The sequence below is a fragment of the Mesocricetus auratus genome, unplaced genomic scaffold (assembly GCF_017639785.1).
Source record: "Mesocricetus auratus isolate SY011 unplaced genomic scaffold, BCM_Maur_2.0 Super-Scaffold_15014, whole genome shotgun sequence".
Taxonomy (NCBI): domain Eukaryota; kingdom Metazoa; phylum Chordata; class Mammalia; order Rodentia; family Cricetidae; genus Mesocricetus; species Mesocricetus auratus.
In genome coordinates this window covers 77159352-77179883 of record NW_024429186.1, presented here as the reverse complement: position 1 = coordinate 77179883, position 20532 = coordinate 77159352, and the positions used below count along the sequence as shown (strand labels likewise).

At 38.7% G+C, this 20532-nt stretch overlaps 1 protein-coding gene across 10 annotated transcripts in view; it reads left to right on the top strand.

Moving 5' to 3' along the window:
- Dgkb (diacylglycerol kinase beta) overlaps positions 1-20532 on the top strand; it is a 744334-nt gene that overhangs the window by 225110 nt on the left and 498692 nt on the right. For all 10 annotated transcript variants that reach the window (XM_040743220.1, XM_040743223.1, XM_040743219.1 and 7 more), the window contains 5 exons: positions 2628-2702; positions 6318-6437; positions 16267-16384; positions 19570-19658; positions 19738-19854. In XM_040743220.1, coding sequence (XP_040599154.1) covers positions 2628-2702; positions 6318-6437; positions 16267-16384; positions 19570-19658; positions 19738-19854 — 519 coding nt within the window. The remainder of the gene's footprint in view (positions 1-2627; positions 2703-6317; positions 6438-16266; positions 16385-19569; positions 19659-19737; positions 19855-20532) is intronic.

Here is a 20532-nt window from a genome sequence, read left to right as displayed (position 1 = left end):
CATTGTTCAGTTGGTGTAAGTTGCTATGGGCTTTGACGCTATTGCTAATGTGTGTAGTTAATGACAACGTGCAGGCTGTAGCTCTTTCTTCCACCAGCTCAGGTAGTCAAACTTGGTGACAGATGCCTTAACCTGCTGAGCCACCTTGCCACATAGACTTTTGCAAGGATGCTAGTGACATTAGACATGTGTTTCCATAGCAGTAAGAATAATTGCATGCTCGTTTCTCCAGAGCGAATGAAAATACTGTGATCCCGACATCGAAGAATGAGCTCCACCATGAATTGATGCTGTGACTTGGGGCTTCTTGGGTCTAAACCTCAGAGCTCCTTTGTTCATCTTCTGTGTAATAATTTACACTTAAAAATACTGAAATACAGAATGAGCTTACTCATTTTTTCTATTGCCATTTCACAGAAAGGCATCTAGATTTCTTGTAGATGTTTGAAAATGTTTATTGTATCATTCATGTCTACACTAATGCAAATTATATTCTAATATATCTAATGCAGATTTGTTTTATGTAATGTTTCTTTTTAATTAAATTAAAATGATATGTCTTAACTAGGCTTTTAGCCATGGCTTGGCAGCTGATTTGAAAATTCAGTCAAGTACTTCTTTTTTTCCTGGATTTTGTCCATTTTAAGGGAACATATGCAGTTGGTTGCTGAAAACACTTTTAAGTACATGCCCAATATCAAACATTGATTTGGGAATGAATGGAGTAATTTTTAATTTCTATTTTCTTTTTTGTTTAAATTAAAGGTCAATATATAAACTCCAGAATTTTTTTTACACATCATACTATTTCCTTTAATATCAGCTTAATATTTTGACTTATAAAAATTATGTTGATATATTAATGATATAACAGTTCACCTTCTCGAGGCAAAACATTAAGAACATTGTTAGCTTGAATGCTGTGTCACATTATTATTAATGTTTATTGATTATTTTCAACACTCTGGTGTCCTGATGAATGCATTTCATATAATGATACATACTACCTTTATAGATCTTTGTGGTAATCATGAATCTGATGAGGTTAGGATGACCATTTACTTGTGAGGAAACTAAGAGAGGCTAAATGATTTATCTAATTTACATGCCTATGGCAAAGTCTATGAACCACAGGTTCTGTTATTTGATCCAGTCTTTAACATATCCACAACAATGGAGTGAATGAGAGGTTAGTAATTCCCACTGAATAGTCAGCAGGTATTCGAGTTTAGCAGTCTCTAATAAGTATATTTGAATTGTTTTTTCTGTGACAACCTTTCTCACGTGACATATCTGTTAGTTATATGTCTTCTGGGAGTAGTGTATCTCTCATTCATTTCCCAAGGAATCTCTTTGGTATGCATGAGTTTACCTCTTCTTGCCATATTACTGTCTTTATCTCATGAACTGTGACCAAATGTGACAAGGATTCCAGTAGAAAAATCCTTGGTTTTATATATTTTCAAGCTTCATCTTTACATAATTTTACATTTCAAATTAAAAGAAATATCAGTTCTTAAATAAAATATTTTCCATATTATAAGTAAACATGAAAATTTGTAATTGTTTTTCTGGAGATAGCTGAGAAAACAAAGCTGATTGGGAATGTTCTTCTGTAAATGTGTTTCTCTTAGTGGTTAATGAATAAAGAACTGTTGGCCAATAGGGAAGTAAGATAGATGGGACTAGGAGAGGTGAAGGATTCTAGAAAATATAGGCAGATCAAGATAACTAAGGAGAAATGTCTCTGGACATTTCTCTGGTAAGATAAGACCATGTGGAAATACTTAGGCATAGAAAATAGGTTTGTAATTAAGACTGAGCTAGCCAATAAGAAGCCATAGTCAACAGTCAACACCTTTATAATTACTATAATGTCCTATGTGTTATTTGGGGCATGAAGCCGCAGTGGGACCCAGGTAGCTGGCAGGAAAGAGAACACGTAACACAAAGCTTTAGGTATACACATTAAAAATAATTCAAATTTATTTAGCCAAACCGTAAGTCTTCACCAGCAGTTCTTCAAAGAGCTGAGTCTAGGACAGAATATGAAAATTTAAACAAAATTTGACCTTCTCAGCAAATAAACCCTGCATATGATTAGCCTGCAAACCTTGACCTCAAAACACCATTCTATTGAAGTATCCTGAGAGATGGCCAGCACGGTTAATATACACTTTCAGTGCATGAAAACAAAAATGAAGCTATCAGGTGTCTGTCAGTACCTCCAAGCCTCAGGACTTCTGGTGACTTGAGAAAATGCACCTGTACTCCTACTTTCAAGGAATCCTGGCTCTAGGAAAGCCTTGCTTAGTGTTGTGGCTCCCTCTCCTGGTTAAGGTTTCAACTGAGGATCGGGAGGGGGGATTTTTAAGATACCTTTTTCTGTATATTAGTTATAAGACTCTATAACAGCTAGTAAAGTTTTGATTTAGTCACTCTCTTCTATGTTGTTAAAATATATCTAAATATCTTCTAGGTATGTATATGATTTTCAAAAACCGGCCATATAAACATTTGACCTCTTGTACTAACTGAACAAAAATGCTCTAAATCCAAGATTAACTAGTTGTTTTTTCTGTTTCCCTCACTCCCTCATATCCTCCCATCCCTTCCACCTAACCCAGGAATTAGAAAACATCATCAGCCAGATGATGCACGTTGCAGAGTACCTCGAATGGGATGTCACTGAGCTTAACCCGGTAGGCATGTGGATGAGTAACGTGTTCACTGATGTGTGCATGGTCGCTTTCCTTTTCAGTGCTCTCAGGATCTGATATTTTGTGATCAATTGTTTTTAACTTTTGTGTCTCAGTGATTATATCTAACCAGAAGTCAAGTTTAGAATGGAATGACAGGGTCCATGTGATGTTCTGAAGTTGTAGGCAGTGACCTTAGCTTTCTTGCTTATGGTTATTATGTTCTGAATGGTGAGGTTGCATACACAGAGGTAAGTGGACACTGCTAAGATCATGCTACAGAAGAGGCTGCTCTATTTGTATCCAAGGTGGATGGTGTCACCCCCATGCATGCGTAATTTGTGCCTGTAACTTGAGGATGCACTGATCTCTTTACTTTTTAGGTGGATGAACTGAGACCCAAATATGTTGAAATTGCTGACTCAAAGCTCTACAATTATTCAAAAACACAGCCAGCAATTTTTTTCAGTTTGCATTAGTTCTTTTTTTAATTTAAGTTAGAAACAATCTTGTTTCACATTTCAATCCCAGCTCCCTCTCCCTCTCCTTCTCCTCCGCCCTCCCCACCAGGTCTCCACTCCGATTCCCAAGGACGGTGAGGCCCTCTATGGTGGATCTCCAGTAACTGTCATTTCATCCAGGGCAGGGCCTAGGCCATCCCACAAGAGTCCCGGCTGAGAGAGCCTCCCATATTGTGGCATGGGCACTCAAAACCTATTTGTACACCAGGGATAAATACTACCCAAGGCCCATAGGTTACCTAGGCCTACTCACTCACACCCACATTCAGGGGGCCTGGGTCAGTCCCACGCTTTCCACACAGCCATCAATCTGGAGTACAAGAGCTCCCCCTTGTTCAGGTTAACTGTTTCTCCTTTGCCCATCAGTTCTCTCTTTCTGACACTGGATTTCAGGAGTTCAGTTCAGTGTTTGTCTGTGGGTATCTGCATCTTTAAAGAAACTGTTTAAGGAAATAAAAATGTCTCCTAAGAACCTGAAGGCATTGTACTGTGTATGAATTTTTTAAAAAACCTCTAGCATCATTAAAATATACTGAAACATTCCTATTTAGGCAACTTAACTTTAGACATGAATAATATTTTGGGTGAAATTTATTGGAGACAGTTGACTGCCTTATTGTTTAAGCGCATTAAGTCTATACAATGTCATGAAGAAAGAAATTCAATTTTATTTAAATGGTCTGCATACCACATGTATCTGAGAGGCTTATTTGTAAATCAGTCCTCACATTACATAGCTACTACCATGATAAAGACAGGAGACTGAGGCTAAAGCTCAGGATGCCCTCTCCTTCTGTCTTAGTCAAAGCCAGGGCAGTCCCGATTCCCGTGAAAATGGTGACACAAGGATTGAGACTTCTTCCTGCTCCCCTGTTCTAACTCAACTGTATTTCAGTTTTATTGGTTTTGTGATGGGGATGTGCCTGTGCTCACAGCAAGTGACACTGCCATTGGCACTTGTAGTTTGTCTATGGAATTCAAGGAACCGGTAAGCCGTGTATTTAATTAATTGAATAATTCATGTCAGTAGTCTACTGAAATCATGAGTAGAAGTTCTGCTGTTGCTTTTGATCAGAAAAAAACCTAGAATAGTATTTTACCACCTGTTCATCTGCTTATTCTAGTGGGAGCAAGTGAAGGGGGAATCTGTTTCTGTCAGGTGTAATAGCAGAAGCAGATACCACCAGAAAACAGTTTTCAGTGCCTAGTGCTGTTCCAACATGAGATATAGGTGTTCCAAAGAGACAGCAGTTGGTGGCTGGACATTTGACTATGACTGATATCTATTGGAGATTACAAATAACAACCAGGGCATCATTTGTCCTAAGTTATCCTGATAATGTTGGCTTCTCATCTGGACATTACAAATAGTGGAGAGTTAAGTAAACATCCTTACTTTCAAAATGTGTTTACTGTCATAGTTCTTATTTTGCTACAGCCTCAACAGTTCTTTTCCTTTTAACATTTATAGACTTTTTTTCATCTACACAAATAAAGTGAACACCATGAGGTTGGTAGAAACTAATAGGAAGACCTAGATGTCCTTGGCCAGAACTTTTGTGAAATGAATTCAGACTATGACATCGGGCTTAATAAGCATGAGCCATTAAAGTATGAGGCTGAGTATGTGTGGTGTATCATTTCATTCCCATAACTCTGGCACTAAAGAAGGTGAACTGTTCATCCAACTTGACCTAATTATGGAGACCCTTCGTTACAAAGCCAAAAGTCACGCATAGGTTTGTGAGGCAAGTCTCACCATGCCTTATTCTTTGCTTTGACAGGGTCTCATAATTTAGTCTAGTATTCACTCAACCTCCCAGTCTTGTAGCTCTCAGGTTCTGGGTGTTGGCATCTCAGGTGTGAGCCATCCCAATAAGCTTATTTCTGTTACTTGAACATCTCTAGTCATTCATTGACACACCTGCAAGGGGAATAACATTTTAGTAAGATTTTATGCCATTTTATCAAATTCTAAGTCATTTGACATTTATAAAGAAATGGTGATGTGGTGTGACCTGCTCCCCAAAGTCTTCTCCATCAATAGATCGTTGTGTTGCTAGGAAAGAAAACAGTCTGATGAAAGACACCAAGCAACCAGGCAGAAGGCTAAGGAAATGTTTTTCATACTTCCAATTCAAGCATCACATTCGAGCATCTTTACACATCATTGTTCTCAAGCTGTTTGGATGTATTTTCAAACTGATTAAAATGCCCACATTATAAAAAAGGCAATATGTTCCTTATTCTTCTAAGTTTCTACCATATTGACCTACCTAGTTTTCATAGATTGGAAGCCTGTTGACCTTCACAGCAACCAAGGATAACGTAATTGTAACTTGGATATAAATTATGTATATATGTACACATTTATGTTACACATATATAATTTATATATATATATAAGTATGTATATATTTGTGTTAATAGCCACCCAAACAGTACATGGAACTTCCTATTTATGCCAGGGGTCTTTAACTTATAGTATTTCATCTCACTACATTTTCCCAACCCTTTGAAATAATTATCCACATTATCACCACACTATAAAGAAGAGACTGTTTCACAATCACCCATTATTGTACATTACTTGCAAGCTGTCGTCAAAGAAATCTAATCAAATATGATCAAGTCGTTAAGTCTGGGCTCTGTTAAATTATTATAAGCAATTAAGAACAATTTAATTCCCTCACCCACTGCTACTTAACAAAGAATTATTTGAGCGCTTTGCCATGATGTTAATTTGTCCAGACACTTTCTGGCATATATATGAACTTAAAAAGTGATCTTGAGGAAGTAATTAGAGACTACTTTCATCCTTGTATTAGAGGTACCTTTTAATTTTCACTGTGCAGCTGGTCTTGGAGGAAAAAAAGTTTAAAAATTGAGCTCCTGTTTCCAAAAATCGATCATCATGAAAAGCGTGTTTCCAGAAACAATAACAAAATCAACTACCTTCCCAATAACAGGATTAATACATTTATTTACAGACATTTTTCTCTACTCTCACTAAGTGTCTACTCACAACATGGTCTAAACAGTTGGAGGCAATGGCCTGTTGAATCATAAGGATTTTAAAAGTCAATTCTTTTTCCAGATCCTCCATGAAATGATGGAAGAAATTGACTATGACCGTGACGGCACCGTGTCTCTGGAGGAGTGGATTCAAGGAGGAATGACTACTATTCCACTTCTTGTCCTACTGGGCTTGGAAAATGTAAGCCTTTGTCCTGGGTCCCTGAGATGCTCTTTGGCAGCCTTCCATGATCAGTAGAGTGGGTCATCTTCTAACATTCACCATGTAGTGAGTGTGTTAACTTCTAGTAATTCCACAGTGTGGTTTGGTGAAACAAATCCATGTAAAGAAAGTTTGCGCATACGTGTGTAGGGAATATAAATGAGATCAGGGCTTAGGAATATCTTTGGATGTAGGCGATGGGCATTGTCTCATTTCCATCTGGACCCCCCAGGTATTCTGCTTTCTCTCTCACCTCGTTCCCCAGAAGATCCATGGAATTTCAGATGTAGTCACAGGGCAGAAACTGAAATACATGTGGGAATTACCCTTAAAATAATTTATTAAAAAGTCAATGCCATTGCTCGCAATTCAGGTTTTTCACATATTCACTTTGAGGGCCTAGGGATTATCTCAGTCTACTGCATTGTGAATAAGGATAAAAATAATACAAAGATTACAAAAAAGAAAAAAAAGAAAAGCCCATGTGAGGGAACTAGCACACTAATTCACCTTGAAAAAATGATGAAGTATGTTTTGAACTTTGTATGCTGTACATAATCTCAAATTTTTAAAGATAAATTGCCATGTATTTATATATTTATAAGGAAATTATGAGGACAGCATAATGTCAACATATCAAGGAAAACAATAAAATGGCAAATTTTAAGGTTTCCTGCAGTAATGTGCAGCTGTCAGACAACTTAATTTAGGATCTGTAGCACAAATTCTACTTGGTATTAGTAAAAAAAAAATCTCAGAAACAGATATTGTGGCTAGGTAAGCAAGGCATCCAGGGCAAGATCATGTCCCCAGGAATCCTCAGATGGAATCAAACCCCAGACTCAATGAGCTCCTGTCTCCTCTGCCTTATATTCCTCTCTCTGCCCAGCCTTATCTCTCCTGTATCCACCTTCCCAGTGTCAGGACTGAAGGCCTGTGATCCCAAGTGCTGGGGTCAAAGTGTGAATCTCTGTTTCTCTTTTAGACAAAGTCACCGTCACATAGCCCAGGTTGGACTTGAACTCACAGAGATCCAACACTCTCTGTCTCCTGTGCTGGGACTAAAGGTGTGTGCCACCACTGCCTGGCCTCTGGGACTAGTTAGTGTGGTTAGCCTTGCATTTTTATTTCCAGGCAAGCTTTATTTGTTAATATCGTAAACAAATGTGACCACAAAGATCTTCCAAAATTACCCCCTTTCCAGATTTCAAAACTAAAATTTGGATGCTCTAAGTGGAGGTGATCTTATAGGGGAGAAGGGGAGGTGTAGGTTGTATGAGGGAAATGTGGCTGTCTGGGGCTGGTGAGGTGTCACCGTGGGACAGCACCTGCCTCCCAGACCACCCCAAGCTCCACAGAAAGAAACATGGCAAAAGCAAAGAGTTTGATTGCTTGAACTGAGAGAAGGAGAAAAAAAAAGAACTGACAAGATATGGTCATTTGGAAGTAATTATTTAGAGATTTAAAAATATTATATATGCCAGGCGTTGGTGGCACACGCCTTTAATCCCAGCACTCGGGAGGCAGAGGCAGGCGGATCTCTGTAAGTTCGAGACCAGCCTGGACTACCAAGGGAGTTCCAGGACAGCCTCCAAAGCCACAGAGAAACCCTGTCTCGAAAAAAACAAAAAAAAATATTATATACTTCAAAATACTTTGAAAAATCATTTAAAAAATAGCATTTCACTATAGATCTATAAAATTTTAAATCAGAGTGTCTTAAAGAAAGAATATACTTCATTTTAGTGTGACACTTACTGGATGAAAATATTTAGATTTTGATATAGCAGATAGCTATATGTATTTTATGGTTATAACTGTATTTGAAAATTAATTTTTTATGTTTAGCGTGCAAAAAGGATTGTTTGGCATTTAACAAGAGATATCGATGGGGGGGTTCCTTAGTCATCTGGGCTGTGTCCCCAGTGACGACCACTGAAAATTAATTTTTTATGTTTAGCGTGCAAAAAGGATTGTTTGGCATTTAACAAGAGATATCGATGGGGGGGGTTCCTTAGTCATCTGGGCTGTGTCCCCAGTGACGACCACTAGATGGCAGGGCAGCATTGCTTAACACAAAGAGTTTTTCTTTTTTAATATGGAATTGGACATTTTTATTTTTTTCTGCTGTAAAGGATCATTTTAAAAGAAATTTCACTTCTTTTAGTTTTTTATATAAACGTGTAATTCAACAATTTAACATCAATTTTAATTGTAAAACATGATCTCTGTCAACAGCATCTACTAGACAGGGATAACTTCTTTGGAAGACCTCAAAGACAGCTGAGTGATGAGAGAGCCATTGCTTTTAGGAATTAAAACTTACTTCCTTGCTGTAGACCCTCACTGTGTTATCACTCACAAAGGAGTCGATTCATGGCTTTCTGTGTCCGGGCGCTTCCACTCTGGTTTTTGGCTATTGAATTGGGAACCTGGGTACTTCATCTTGAAACCGGCCATTCATGAGAAGTCTGCCTTGCTAAATTGTCCTATACATTCGTGCATATGTTCAGGTGTGACCTTGGGGAGAAGATTCTAATTGACCACCTCCTAACTGTCACAGTACATTCGAAAGCAACTGCAGTGTGCTAGCCAAACTGTCCCGAAAAGAGTGGACCTAGCACGACGCTAGACCAGCATTTGGTTTCATCGTACTTCATTATTTCTTTTCAATCCATTTCCAGGCACTTCTCCATTTTCAAGAGTGTCTGCTTTGCTCCCAAAACCAGAGAAGTCCTTCCTCGAGGACCCGATACTCACTAAGTTACTAGAAAGTGGTTGTCATTTCTTTTCCTGTCCAATAGTTTCTACAAATGTCACAAAATTACAAATATACTAATCAGAAAGGGACAAAGTATTTCAGTCTCACAGCTGTGAGGGGAATTTAAGAGCTTCGTGAGTTTGGTGACCTGAGAATTCTGTCCTCTGTTTTCAGGCTCCATGTCATTGAGTAATGTTTGTTTTTGTTTGATTGTTTTCTGGGCAGCAATTTTATAACTAAGATTAGGAAAAATCAAAGCTGAAAGTGTCTTCCAAGACCATTGGTATATAAGGCTTGCTTCAAATGGTTAATGGTAACATGTTTCATCCTCACTTGTTTTCACCTCAAAACTTAGAAAAAAAAGTTCCCTTCATTACATACAGAAGCAAAGGGCCCAACTTCATGCTGCCATTTCAGAATAGCGCTTTTGTGAAATCTTGGCAGAAATCCAAGTTCTTTTTGCAGGGTTAAAGCTTTGACTTAGGAAGAAGAACTTCCACAAGGTGGAGGAACACTGAGCACTGGCCTGATCATTCTACCTGACCTTAAATGTGGCACTGACAGTACTTAGGACCAGTGGTGAGTAGCTGGTGGCATGGAGTCCCACCAAGCCGCCCATAAGTACAAGAAATGCCCACAATTGAAGGAAGTTAGCAAGTTTGTAACAGAAGCAAGGCTAACATATTTCAAAGTATCAGCGAATACAAAATGTTACTCTTTGTTAGTGGTTACTACTTCTTTAGAGACTAGAAACTGACTATAAATGACATTAAATAATTTGGGTACCAGGGCCACATGTCTTTATCTTTATCTAAACTCCCCTTCAAGATGTGATAGGATAGAAGCAATCACAGTTCTTATATAAATGATTGAAAAAAGCTCTGGCTCAATAAAGATTTATTTACAAAAGCAAGTTTCTATCCAGATTTGATCAGTGCTATGGCTTGTCAGAATCTGATCTTGTGTCATTGTTGTGTTTGTTTGCTTGTTTTTGCTTTTATTCATAAGGTCTCATTGTGCAGTTCAGGCCTGCCTCAAACTTAAGATCTCCCCTCAGGCTTCTCAGGGCTAGTACTACAGTTCTGAGTCATTAGGTCTGCTGTCACTCTGATTTTACATGTTACAAACCAAAGGAGCTTCAATTAATTTTTAACTAGTCTTGAAAAGCAGAGAAAGGAATGTAAATCTAGGAGTGCTGAAACAATAGGACAGCAGTAATGGAAAAATGAGCACAGAGCAGAGATACCTCCAGAACTGTAGCCCTGGCAGTGAACATTAACTGACAAGGAAAAGAAACAGTCCTGAAAATGTCTGCTCTTCCTGACAATTCCGAATTTAAGGATTCCCTCATTCAGATGCAAGAAATAGAAATGCTTCAATTCTGAAATCTAAAGTCCTTGCATTATAATAACAACCTGCAATCATTAACATTAATTTTTTCATTATATTGTCATAAAATAGTACATAAAACTATTGCCTGCTTGAAATAAGAAACTAACTCATCTTGAGAAATTATTCAGATTCATTCAGGCATGGCGGCACAGGCCTTTCATCCAGCACTTAGGAGGTAGAGTGAGACGGCCAGAGAGTTTGAGTTCAGCTTGCTTGACATAGAGAGTTCCAGATCAGTCAGAGCTATATGGTGAGATCCTGTATTCTTTGAGAAGTTCATACCTACATACAACAAAAGGTGATCAGATCCTGCACCACTGGCCCCCAAATTCCACCTCCGTTTCCCCTCAGTGCAACACTCATATGCATGGGTATAAGCCCCTCAATTTAGCACAGATAGCATGCCAACAGTCTCAGTCCCTAAGAATGAGTCTCTCTCCTTAGTGCAGTGCTTCTGAACCTGTGAGTTATAACCCCTTTGTAGGGTTTATACCAATCAGACAAACATATACGCAGAAGGATGTCCCCCATCACAAAGGTCATCTAAGATCATCAGAAGACACAGGTATTTGCATTATGATTAATAACAGTAGCAAAACTACCGTTATGAAGCAGTAATAAAAATAATTGCATGGTTGGGTGTCTCCACGACATGAGGAGTTGTTTTAAAGGGTCTCAGCAGGAGGAAGGTTGAGAACCATTGTCTTAGTACCTCTTGGCTGCCAAAAACATTCCAGTTAAGGGTGAGTTCTCATGAGCCTCCCTCATCCATGCCTGCATTTTGGCTGGTTTATGTGTAGATCATGGGCATTAGTTAAGCATGTGTGCTGTGAGTGCATGAGCGAAATCAATAGCCATGTCCTATCCAGAAGACAGCGCTCCCAGCACTCCTCCCCATCCTCCAGCTCCTATACGGTTTCCATGTCCCCTTCTTCACTGAGGTTCTACGACCCTTGACACGGCAAGGACAAATATGTCCTGTTTGGGACTGAGAACTCACAGTCTCTTATTCCTGACACTGACCCATAATTAGTCTCTGCAGTGACTGCTGCCAGCTTCACACAGAAGCGACTCTGCTGATGGTGTAAAGCAGTCCTGGAGGAGAAGAGAAAATTTGAATATGTAGAAGATTTTCTCTCACCACCATTTAGCAAACACAGTACTAGAAGGAAGCTCAACTTTTTCATTGTATAAGATGTGTCCATATAGGGCTTGAGTTGCATTTGAATGGAATGTTTTCATCTGGCTCCATGACTTCAAAGAAGTGTAGCATTGAGTCTTTATACATTATATATACTATGCCTTTGATTAAGAATGTTTAAGAGTGTATTTTTCTTCATTCTCCTGTTTGAATTAATAACAAAGAAGGGATGTGTTCCCTGGTGAGATTTATGAGTGACAGTTAGTGATATGCTTTAATTAAACTAAATCATAATTTGAAAATAACTGATATGCCATATTTCAATTAAAATTTAACTTGGTTAGGAATGTTTTTCCAGTATCTATGTGTGGATCAATCTATTAAGAAGTTGCAAAACCAGGCAAGATTCAGGAGTCTATTACAGACTATTGAAGGAAAACTGTTATATTATTGTATGGTGTGATATTGTAGAAACTTTGAGTGGAGCCCTAAGTGTGGCATGGCCCTATTCTGACAGCAGCAAGTACAGTTTGAAAATGAGCAACCAACTGTGACTCTATCCAGATGTTAATATATCTCTATGAGTTCTTCTTGCCCAGATTTAATATAGCCCAACTTTTTGTCAGACAACAGATTTTATTATAGTGATATAATTTTTAGAGGTATTGACAAAATATGCAAGATACCATAATGGTCACTATATAACAATGGACATAACTGGAAACATTCATTCTTCTATGTATTCAAGAAGTGAGATGTGGGATTGGGGGGATTTGACCTGGGATGTCAGTAAAATATCTCTTTAAAGTCCTTTGAAAATAAATACATTTTAAAGTAGCCCTAATTCATTTGAACCGTGTGTATGTCCTGGGAAATGCTGAGGAAAAAAAGTAAAACTTCCAAAAACTATAGTATAAACAGGTAAATGGCAATAAACCCAAAAGGCATTGCTTTTTTCTTTTTTCCGCATATGTTTGGTGTTTAGACAATTGAAAGTTGAGGAAATGTGCTGAAAGTTTTTTCTTACTGTGGACTTGTTCAGGAATCACAGTCTTCCCTGTCATAGGCACAGAACTATATTATATCTGGGATACAGAAGAGGGGAAAAAAGCAATATTTTATATAATAAACTACAATGGACCCAGAAACATCCAACTCAGTTCTTTAGGCTGAAATATTTTGATGTTAGATAACTCAACCCTATGATGTTAATAATATTTGCTGTTTATATAACACCAGTCTTCAAGGAGCTAAATTAACTTCACAGGTATTGCGTGATGAAAGCTCACACTATGGCCTGGGAAAGGAAAGTGGGTGCCTTCATTTCATTAGACAGGGAAGTAAAAAGAAAAGCAAGACAGAGCACCCACATTTTTGTAGTAGACTAGGATTCAGGCCTTTTAAATTCTCTGACTATTCCTTTAAATTGTGAATTTCCCCTCTTGATAATAAATATTTTTTGATTTAAAAATATTAATAGGAATGCATTCTGCTCATAGAATAAGACTTATTCTTTCTCTACCACCAAGTTTACAATCTAAATAAGACAAGACAGGACATGATTTGAAATACAGATAGCCAGGGTGCAATTTGCACTACTGAGAAGGAGGTGTATCTTGGTTCCCATTTCTTCTCTGAGAGAAGCCACATATATATTTCATCTCTGGAATATTTGAGCAGTGCATTGGATAAAGAGCTATAAAACTATTTAATCGTTTTTTTCTGGTAAAGTATTTTCTGCCTGGGTAATAGATTTGTACATCACTTGCAGCCTGTAACACGGCTAAGTGTTCTGATTGACAGAACACCCACGCTCAGACTTGTTTATTTTTTGATAAGGAAAATGCCAGCTAACTGCGTCCATATGTGATCTCCAACAGGATGAGCCTTATTCGCACGGAATGGACAATCACTTAAAATGAAATGACAGGGAGTATAAAAACAGCAAAACATATGAAAATTAGAATGTGTTCCTTTCTTGTTTTTCTTAAAGCACTGCACTTCTACTTTCAAAGATTATCAAAAAGCAGCAGCCTTATAGTAATACTTTTAAATCAAGATGTTTCATGTTTTTACACGATCGAAATAAAATATACAGATTACAAAGTACAGCAAAATTATACATTTATTATCTTCTTTAGATTGTAGAGCTACTAAGATTATGATGATATATACAAGCCAGTACTGAACTCAGAATTAATATGAAGGTAATTTTTTAAATTATGGTTGAAAACATTTAAAATTCTGTCTCCTGATGTGGTCTCCATGATACTCGTTTGCATCCTCTCATAGCTGGTTCTGGTGAGATCTTTCCAGTCCCTTATCTGAAACACAAATTTGAATATTGCTAAGAAATTGAAAAAGGCCTGAAACTAATCTGATCTTCAAGGTAAGGGAACAGTTCTCTACAGTTTCTGAGAACCAGAGAGCATGAGATACTGTGGGGACACCAGACCTTGTTCAGAGACCCACTTCCCCATCAGCCTGGGAGTAGGCAGCTGTAAGACAATGTTTACTAAAAACAATACAATGCCCGGGGCAATAAGTTCCTGAAAAGGGCTGGCCCACAGGAACCGCCCTGACCTCAACCTTGTCCAAAGACTAGCTGCCTCTTCTGACACACCCAGATCAGTTTTTGGTGTCAGAGCAGAACCAGCCAGGGGTAGAGAGAGAGCAGAATCCTTTCTGGAGGGAGGCCTTTCTTGGGAAGTTTTCTTGAGCCTTTTTGGGACCTGCTTAAAGTTTTCTTTACACCGTTGAACGAGTTTCTGTGTTGTCAATCCCCGACACTCTCCACACATTCTCGGACGCAGGCTGCGCAGGGGACGCGGCAAGATACCCCTGGGCCAGAGACAGTTGGCTTTATTACTCAATGCAAAGCAAGCATTAGGCATTTCATAGCTCAGCTGGCTTGCCTTTCTCCCTTAAACTAAGGAGTTTGAAGAATTGAGCCAAGAATGAATGCAGTACTCATCTCAGAGCCTAGTACCTTGGACTGGGAATCCAGTCTCTATTGAGGACAGAAGTCTGTTCAGCCTGTCTTTGTTAGCAAGGACAACAGATAAGCCTGTCCTCTCCTCTAGAGAGCGTTGCTTCTTTATTGTGCAATGTATTTAATAAATACTTGTGCTTTAAATGTCTTCTTGGGACAAAAACAAGTCAGTGCTTCTGCCTTCAAAACTTGCAGAACTTCAAGGGGCCCATTGACAAGTACCTCCCAGGAAGCATTTTCATTAATGTTTCATCTTAGGATGCAAATTTGACATTTCTAATTCTAATGTGAAAATTAGTTACTATGGATTTATGGATATTATAAATCAGTGTCCTATCTCTTGCTGTGGTAAGAGAGAGCAGATAAAAACATTATTATTAATATTTTATTACTAATAAAAATAAAATGATCTATGCCTGTGTTATCCCAAACACATAATATATATTCATATATTAGCTGATGAGCACTCTGTAAGAAAGTATGTACCTTCCTATCTTGAAAAATTATGAATAATTTCAAAGTTCAGTTTCACACAAATTGGTGAATGCTATATGAAGGGTATGTAATGATATGCAAAATGATGGCAGCATGATAACTTCATGTAATGTTTTGGCCCTTTTATAGGGACTTTAAACATAAAGTAGCATCCTATAAATTTGTGTTATTTTGATCTTGAGGGAAAACAGATGTACCAACTGTCATTAGTTATTAAAATATTGTGTAGATTTACTTAGCATACTAAGCAATATGGCACATTTCTTTTACTAAAATTGTGAATTAATGTAAACCCAGGGTTTCATTGGAATATGTAGCTACAGTGATTTTTATAAACATGGTAATGAGATTTTATATTTTACCACCTTTCATTATGGATAAAATCACTATTCTTATAAGACAGCAAAATTAATGGTCATATAATTATGCCCTTGTCCTCTTCATCAAAGTTATTACTTAATACAGAATATATTCTTAAGTATTATATTGGGGATCTGCAGTTGAGGTCCTAGAATCACCATGTCTGACTTTTAAGCATTGCTTGTGCCATTACACCCCCATGTTTCTGCCTTACAAAACCTAACTTTATTCTGAATTCTGTTTTTCATAGCACAAAACAATTAAGAGTCAATACAAGTTTCCAATACTCAGGCTTGCACCAAGGTCTTTATTCGTTTGTTTGTGGAATTGTGTCCTAGCCATGAGTTACTCAAAGGCAGAGCAAGCATGTCCCGTGTTAGTTCTGTTTGGCAGCCATTGTGGTGGTACCAGGCAATGCCGTTGAGCTGTTGAGATTAGACAAGATTTCATGGGTGGCCACAGCATCTCAGAAACGTTGGTGATATCTGGTTGGGCTACAGATCACGTGGTTTTCTGAGGTCTCCTTGGCAGTCGTGTAGAGAGTCAGGGATGAGGGAACAGATTGTCTTCAGATGCACCGGTCCGGCCTGAGCTTTCTTTATTGGCACTTACGGAGTCTACTGTTTATTGCACTAAGTGAAACCTGTTTCTCTCACGGCCTGTGCAGAATGTGAAGGATGACGGACAGCACGTGTGGCGACTCAAGCACTTTAACAAGCCTGCCTACTGCAATCTCTGCCTGAACATGCTGATTGGCGTGGGGAAGCAGGGCCTCTGCTGCTCCTGTGAGTACACTGGCTCTGCCTTGCTTGAGGGAAAGCTGAGCTCACACAATCATCATGTTCACGTGATGCTTATAATGTGTATTTCCCTGTAGCTTCTCAATGCTCAGGTCCCCGGCAAACTTCCTTTCAGAAGAAACTAATGATACTCCCCAACTCCTTAGACATTTCTTTCTACTGTTGTTTAATTTCATGTGTTCATGGTTCTCATCCCTCCTTGGAATATTGAGACGTCTTCCACTGCTTTCTCACATTTGTATCTTGTTTGCGTTTTATATTCACCTCGTATGTTAACCACGTTATTTGTAATTAGCTTTTCAGGGTGAGATAATGCCTTCCAGGTTTTTTTTTGTTTGTTTTTTCTTTGGTTTTTATGAGACAGGGTTTCTCTGTATTGTTTCGGAGGCTATCGGTCCAGCCCGGCCTCGAACTCACAGAGATCCGCTTGCCTCTGCCTCCTGAGTGCTGGGATTAAAGGCGTGCGCCACCACTGCCCGGCCAGGTTTTTTTTTTTAAATGAAACACTTAGATCAATTGAATAAAAATAGATTTTATTCATTGAAATTATCAACAACTTTACATATCCATGTCTTGCACCTATTTTGTGTGTGTGTGTGTGTTGTTCCCATGTGAGATTGTTTGTTCAAGTCTGACCTCATTTTTTTTTATCACACATTACATATTGACTCAGATTCTCCTACTGACCCACATCTCAAGTAGTCCAGCCTCTGGGAACTTCTGTCTCCACTCTCTGTGCCAGCCTCGCAGATAGTCATTTTTTAAAATGAGTTGTTAGGAGCTGAATTCTAGTCTTTGTGTGGTAAATCCTTTACCTGCTGAACCATTTCCCTAATCCCTCAGATACATTATTTTTACATAAAGAAAAATCTTCATCTGGCTTCTACATCCGTATGTATACAAGGCAATATAAGTTGTTGAGAAGAGGCCTGGACAACCTATAGGGCCCTGGGCAGTAGATCAGTATTTATACCTGGCATACAAATGGAATTTTTGTGTCCATACCACAAAGAACGATGCTCTCTCAGCCTGGACTCTTGGGGGTGGACCTTGGCCCTGGCCTGAAAGAGGTGACAGACTTTGGAGATCCTCTGTGGGCAAGGGAGTAGGGATAGGGTGGGAGGCTGGGGGGAAGGGCTGATGGGAGGGATGTGGAAGGAGGAGAGGGAGAGGGAGCTGGGATTGACATGTGAAGCAAGCTTGTTTCTAATTTTAAAAATGTAATAAATAAAAAATAAGTTGTTTTCATTCTGATAATTTCAATCCTCTTGCCTTACAATATTTATTTTATTCTAAGAAACCCATACTGCCAGTTGAAGATTTGCTAAGACACGGGGTGTGTACATGTGTGTCAGCTAATTTGTAAAATTATCCAGTATCTATTCAGTTTATATCATTGTTACCTGAAAATGAGGTTGATATGCCCTGGGGTAAGGATGAAGGTCTCCATCAATCCATTAGTTTGACCACCTTCTTCTCTGCGTTGCAGTATGCTTTGGAATTTTGTTTCTCTAGGTGTATTTTCTGACATTAGAAACTACACTTAATGTCATAGATGTGTATGATTTCTAAAAGCACTAGGGTCACTTTACCAGGCCCCTGCATGGGTGTCAGTTGGGGGAACTGGGCAGTCTATGGTGCCTCTGGCAGAGGAACCAGTATTTATCCTTAGTTCACAAATGGGCTTTAGGGCCCATTCCCCATGGAGGAATACTCTCTCAGCCTAGATACACGGGAGGAGGGATTGGGCTTAGGCTCTGCCCTACATGATGTGACAGACTTTGATGATACCTCATGGGAGGCCTTACTCTCCCTGGGGAGTGGATGTGGGGATGAGATGGGATGTCATTGGGGGACATGGGAGAATGGGAGGGAGAGGGAACTGGGATTGGTATGTAAAATAAGATTTTTTTTAATTTAAATAAAAATTAATAAAAAAGACTGCATACTATTACATAATATGTTTGCCACATATCACATAAGATGAACACTTCAAATGACCACTTTGGAAGATTCAGATATACTAGAACATTCTCCATGTACAAAAACAAAAAAAATACAACAAACAAGCAAAAATCTGTTTCAGAGCTTCTATAACTTTTTAAGGTAGTGAACATTTTAGGGCAGATTTAAGTGATTAAAACAATGTAACTTGCAAAGAAGGATGGGGTATAATAGATTTTTACATATAAAATGGAAATCTTCATGTGTTACTCCTGACTCTTGCCTGTAGAACTCACAGATGTTCCAGAGTTTTATTATAAAATGCTATGAGTATTATACGCATGTCCTTCATAATTCAAGAAGTAAACTTTTAAGGTGCTGATATATTTACTTTTACAAACGTCTACGTATTTGTGAACCCCGAATCACTAGTTTGGATTCAGAATTCAGGTTAAAGATAAAGTGAACCAACCAATATTAGATTGGAACCACAAGATGTGCAGATGCAACCCTCCCCCCCCCCCATTTTGTATGCTTTGGTTTTATGGCACAGATTACAGACATGCATACATATATACATTTGCTGGTATTTATGTATGTGTGTTTTCACATAAATGCCAAGTTTTGCTTCCTAGCGCCATAGATTGCCTAGTGAAGGCAGTGGATTTGCAGAAACAATACCATGATGAAAAATGAAAGATGAACTTCCTTGAAGTCCTGGCTTGGATGATGAAATCTGTTTTCTAGAAATACACAAATCTGCCCTATAAAGTTTAGATAAGTCAATATACAAAGCCGTATAAACCATAGGCATTTACTCCCATGACTGCCAGCTGCTCTCATGTCTGTACTTTGTGAAATATAGACCTCTTCATTCTACAAACGACACCAAGCCATTTGGCAGCCATCAATTTGTCTTTAATATTTTTGTCATCTGGGAATTATTGTGAAAAATTTGAGCAAGAACTGATTTAATTAAGCATTTCCTGCTATGCCATGATAGAGGAGACTTGGTTTCTCATATGCATACTATTTCCTGTACTAATTGGCCTTTTGTATTCCATGATAAAAACAGCCGACATGGACTTTTTTTCCTTGATGTGGCTGATTGGATTGATTAGGGAACTGTGGATGTGAAATGAGGTTCTGTTAATGTCATTCCCCCCTTGTAAAATTGCAATCAGGACCAGGGTCAGCTCTGAATCTGTGTACCTGTTTCCTTTCAGTCTGCAAGTACACAGTCCATGAGCGCTGTGTGGCCAGAGCCCCTCCCTCCTGCATCAAGACCTATGTGAAATCCAAGAAGAACACAGATGTAAGTTTGGCCACACAAGGTTTTCTAGATGTGTTGCCATGGGTACCTCCTCTCATCACCAACTCTTCTTCTGTTTTAGGTCATGCACCATTATTGGGTTGAAGGCAACTGCCCAACCAAGTGTGATAAGTGCCACAAAACAGTTAAATGTTACCAGGGCCTGACGGGGCTGCACTGTGTTTGGTGTCAGACCACAGTGAGTAACACGTGACAAGCTGAGCTGGAAGGGATTCAGAGTGGGAATAAATCCACTAAAATCCTAGGGGTTTCTTATATCATCTGCCTGAGGTTCAGATTTGTCTTCTTTGAAGCCAGGATTGTAGGACTGGTCTCAGAGATGACATGCTTATACGGTTTTTGCATGAGGTCCCACAAAACTCCAGGAGTTCCCAAGAAAGCCATCAGAAACCACAGATAAAAAGTTGCAAACAGAACGGGTTCATTTCTGCTTGGGCATCATTGCTTCTTGGGACACACATCCATCTTTGTCCCTACCATGTTGCTTTCCTACTGTTACACTGTGAACTGTCAAGGTTTTGATGTAATAATGACTAAAGACCTTCATGAGAAGTTCTGGGATACTACCAGGTTGGCTGTCAAAGAGCTCCAAATCACTTTGGAATACAAAGTTATTAGATGGTCTGGCTATATCTGTATCATTTCTGAAATTTAATATAAGCAACCATTTCTTCATTCTGAGTGTTTATTAGCCTGGAGGGGCATTTTGTTGCCTACTTGTTTTTTCCCCCCACAGAATAACATATTGGTCCTTCCTTTATTAACTACCTTCCCTTTGTCAAAATAAACAGCAGAGGGAGCTGTGGTAGCTATGCAGATCAGTTTTTGTTGGTGCTACAAGGTTCTGCACAAACCT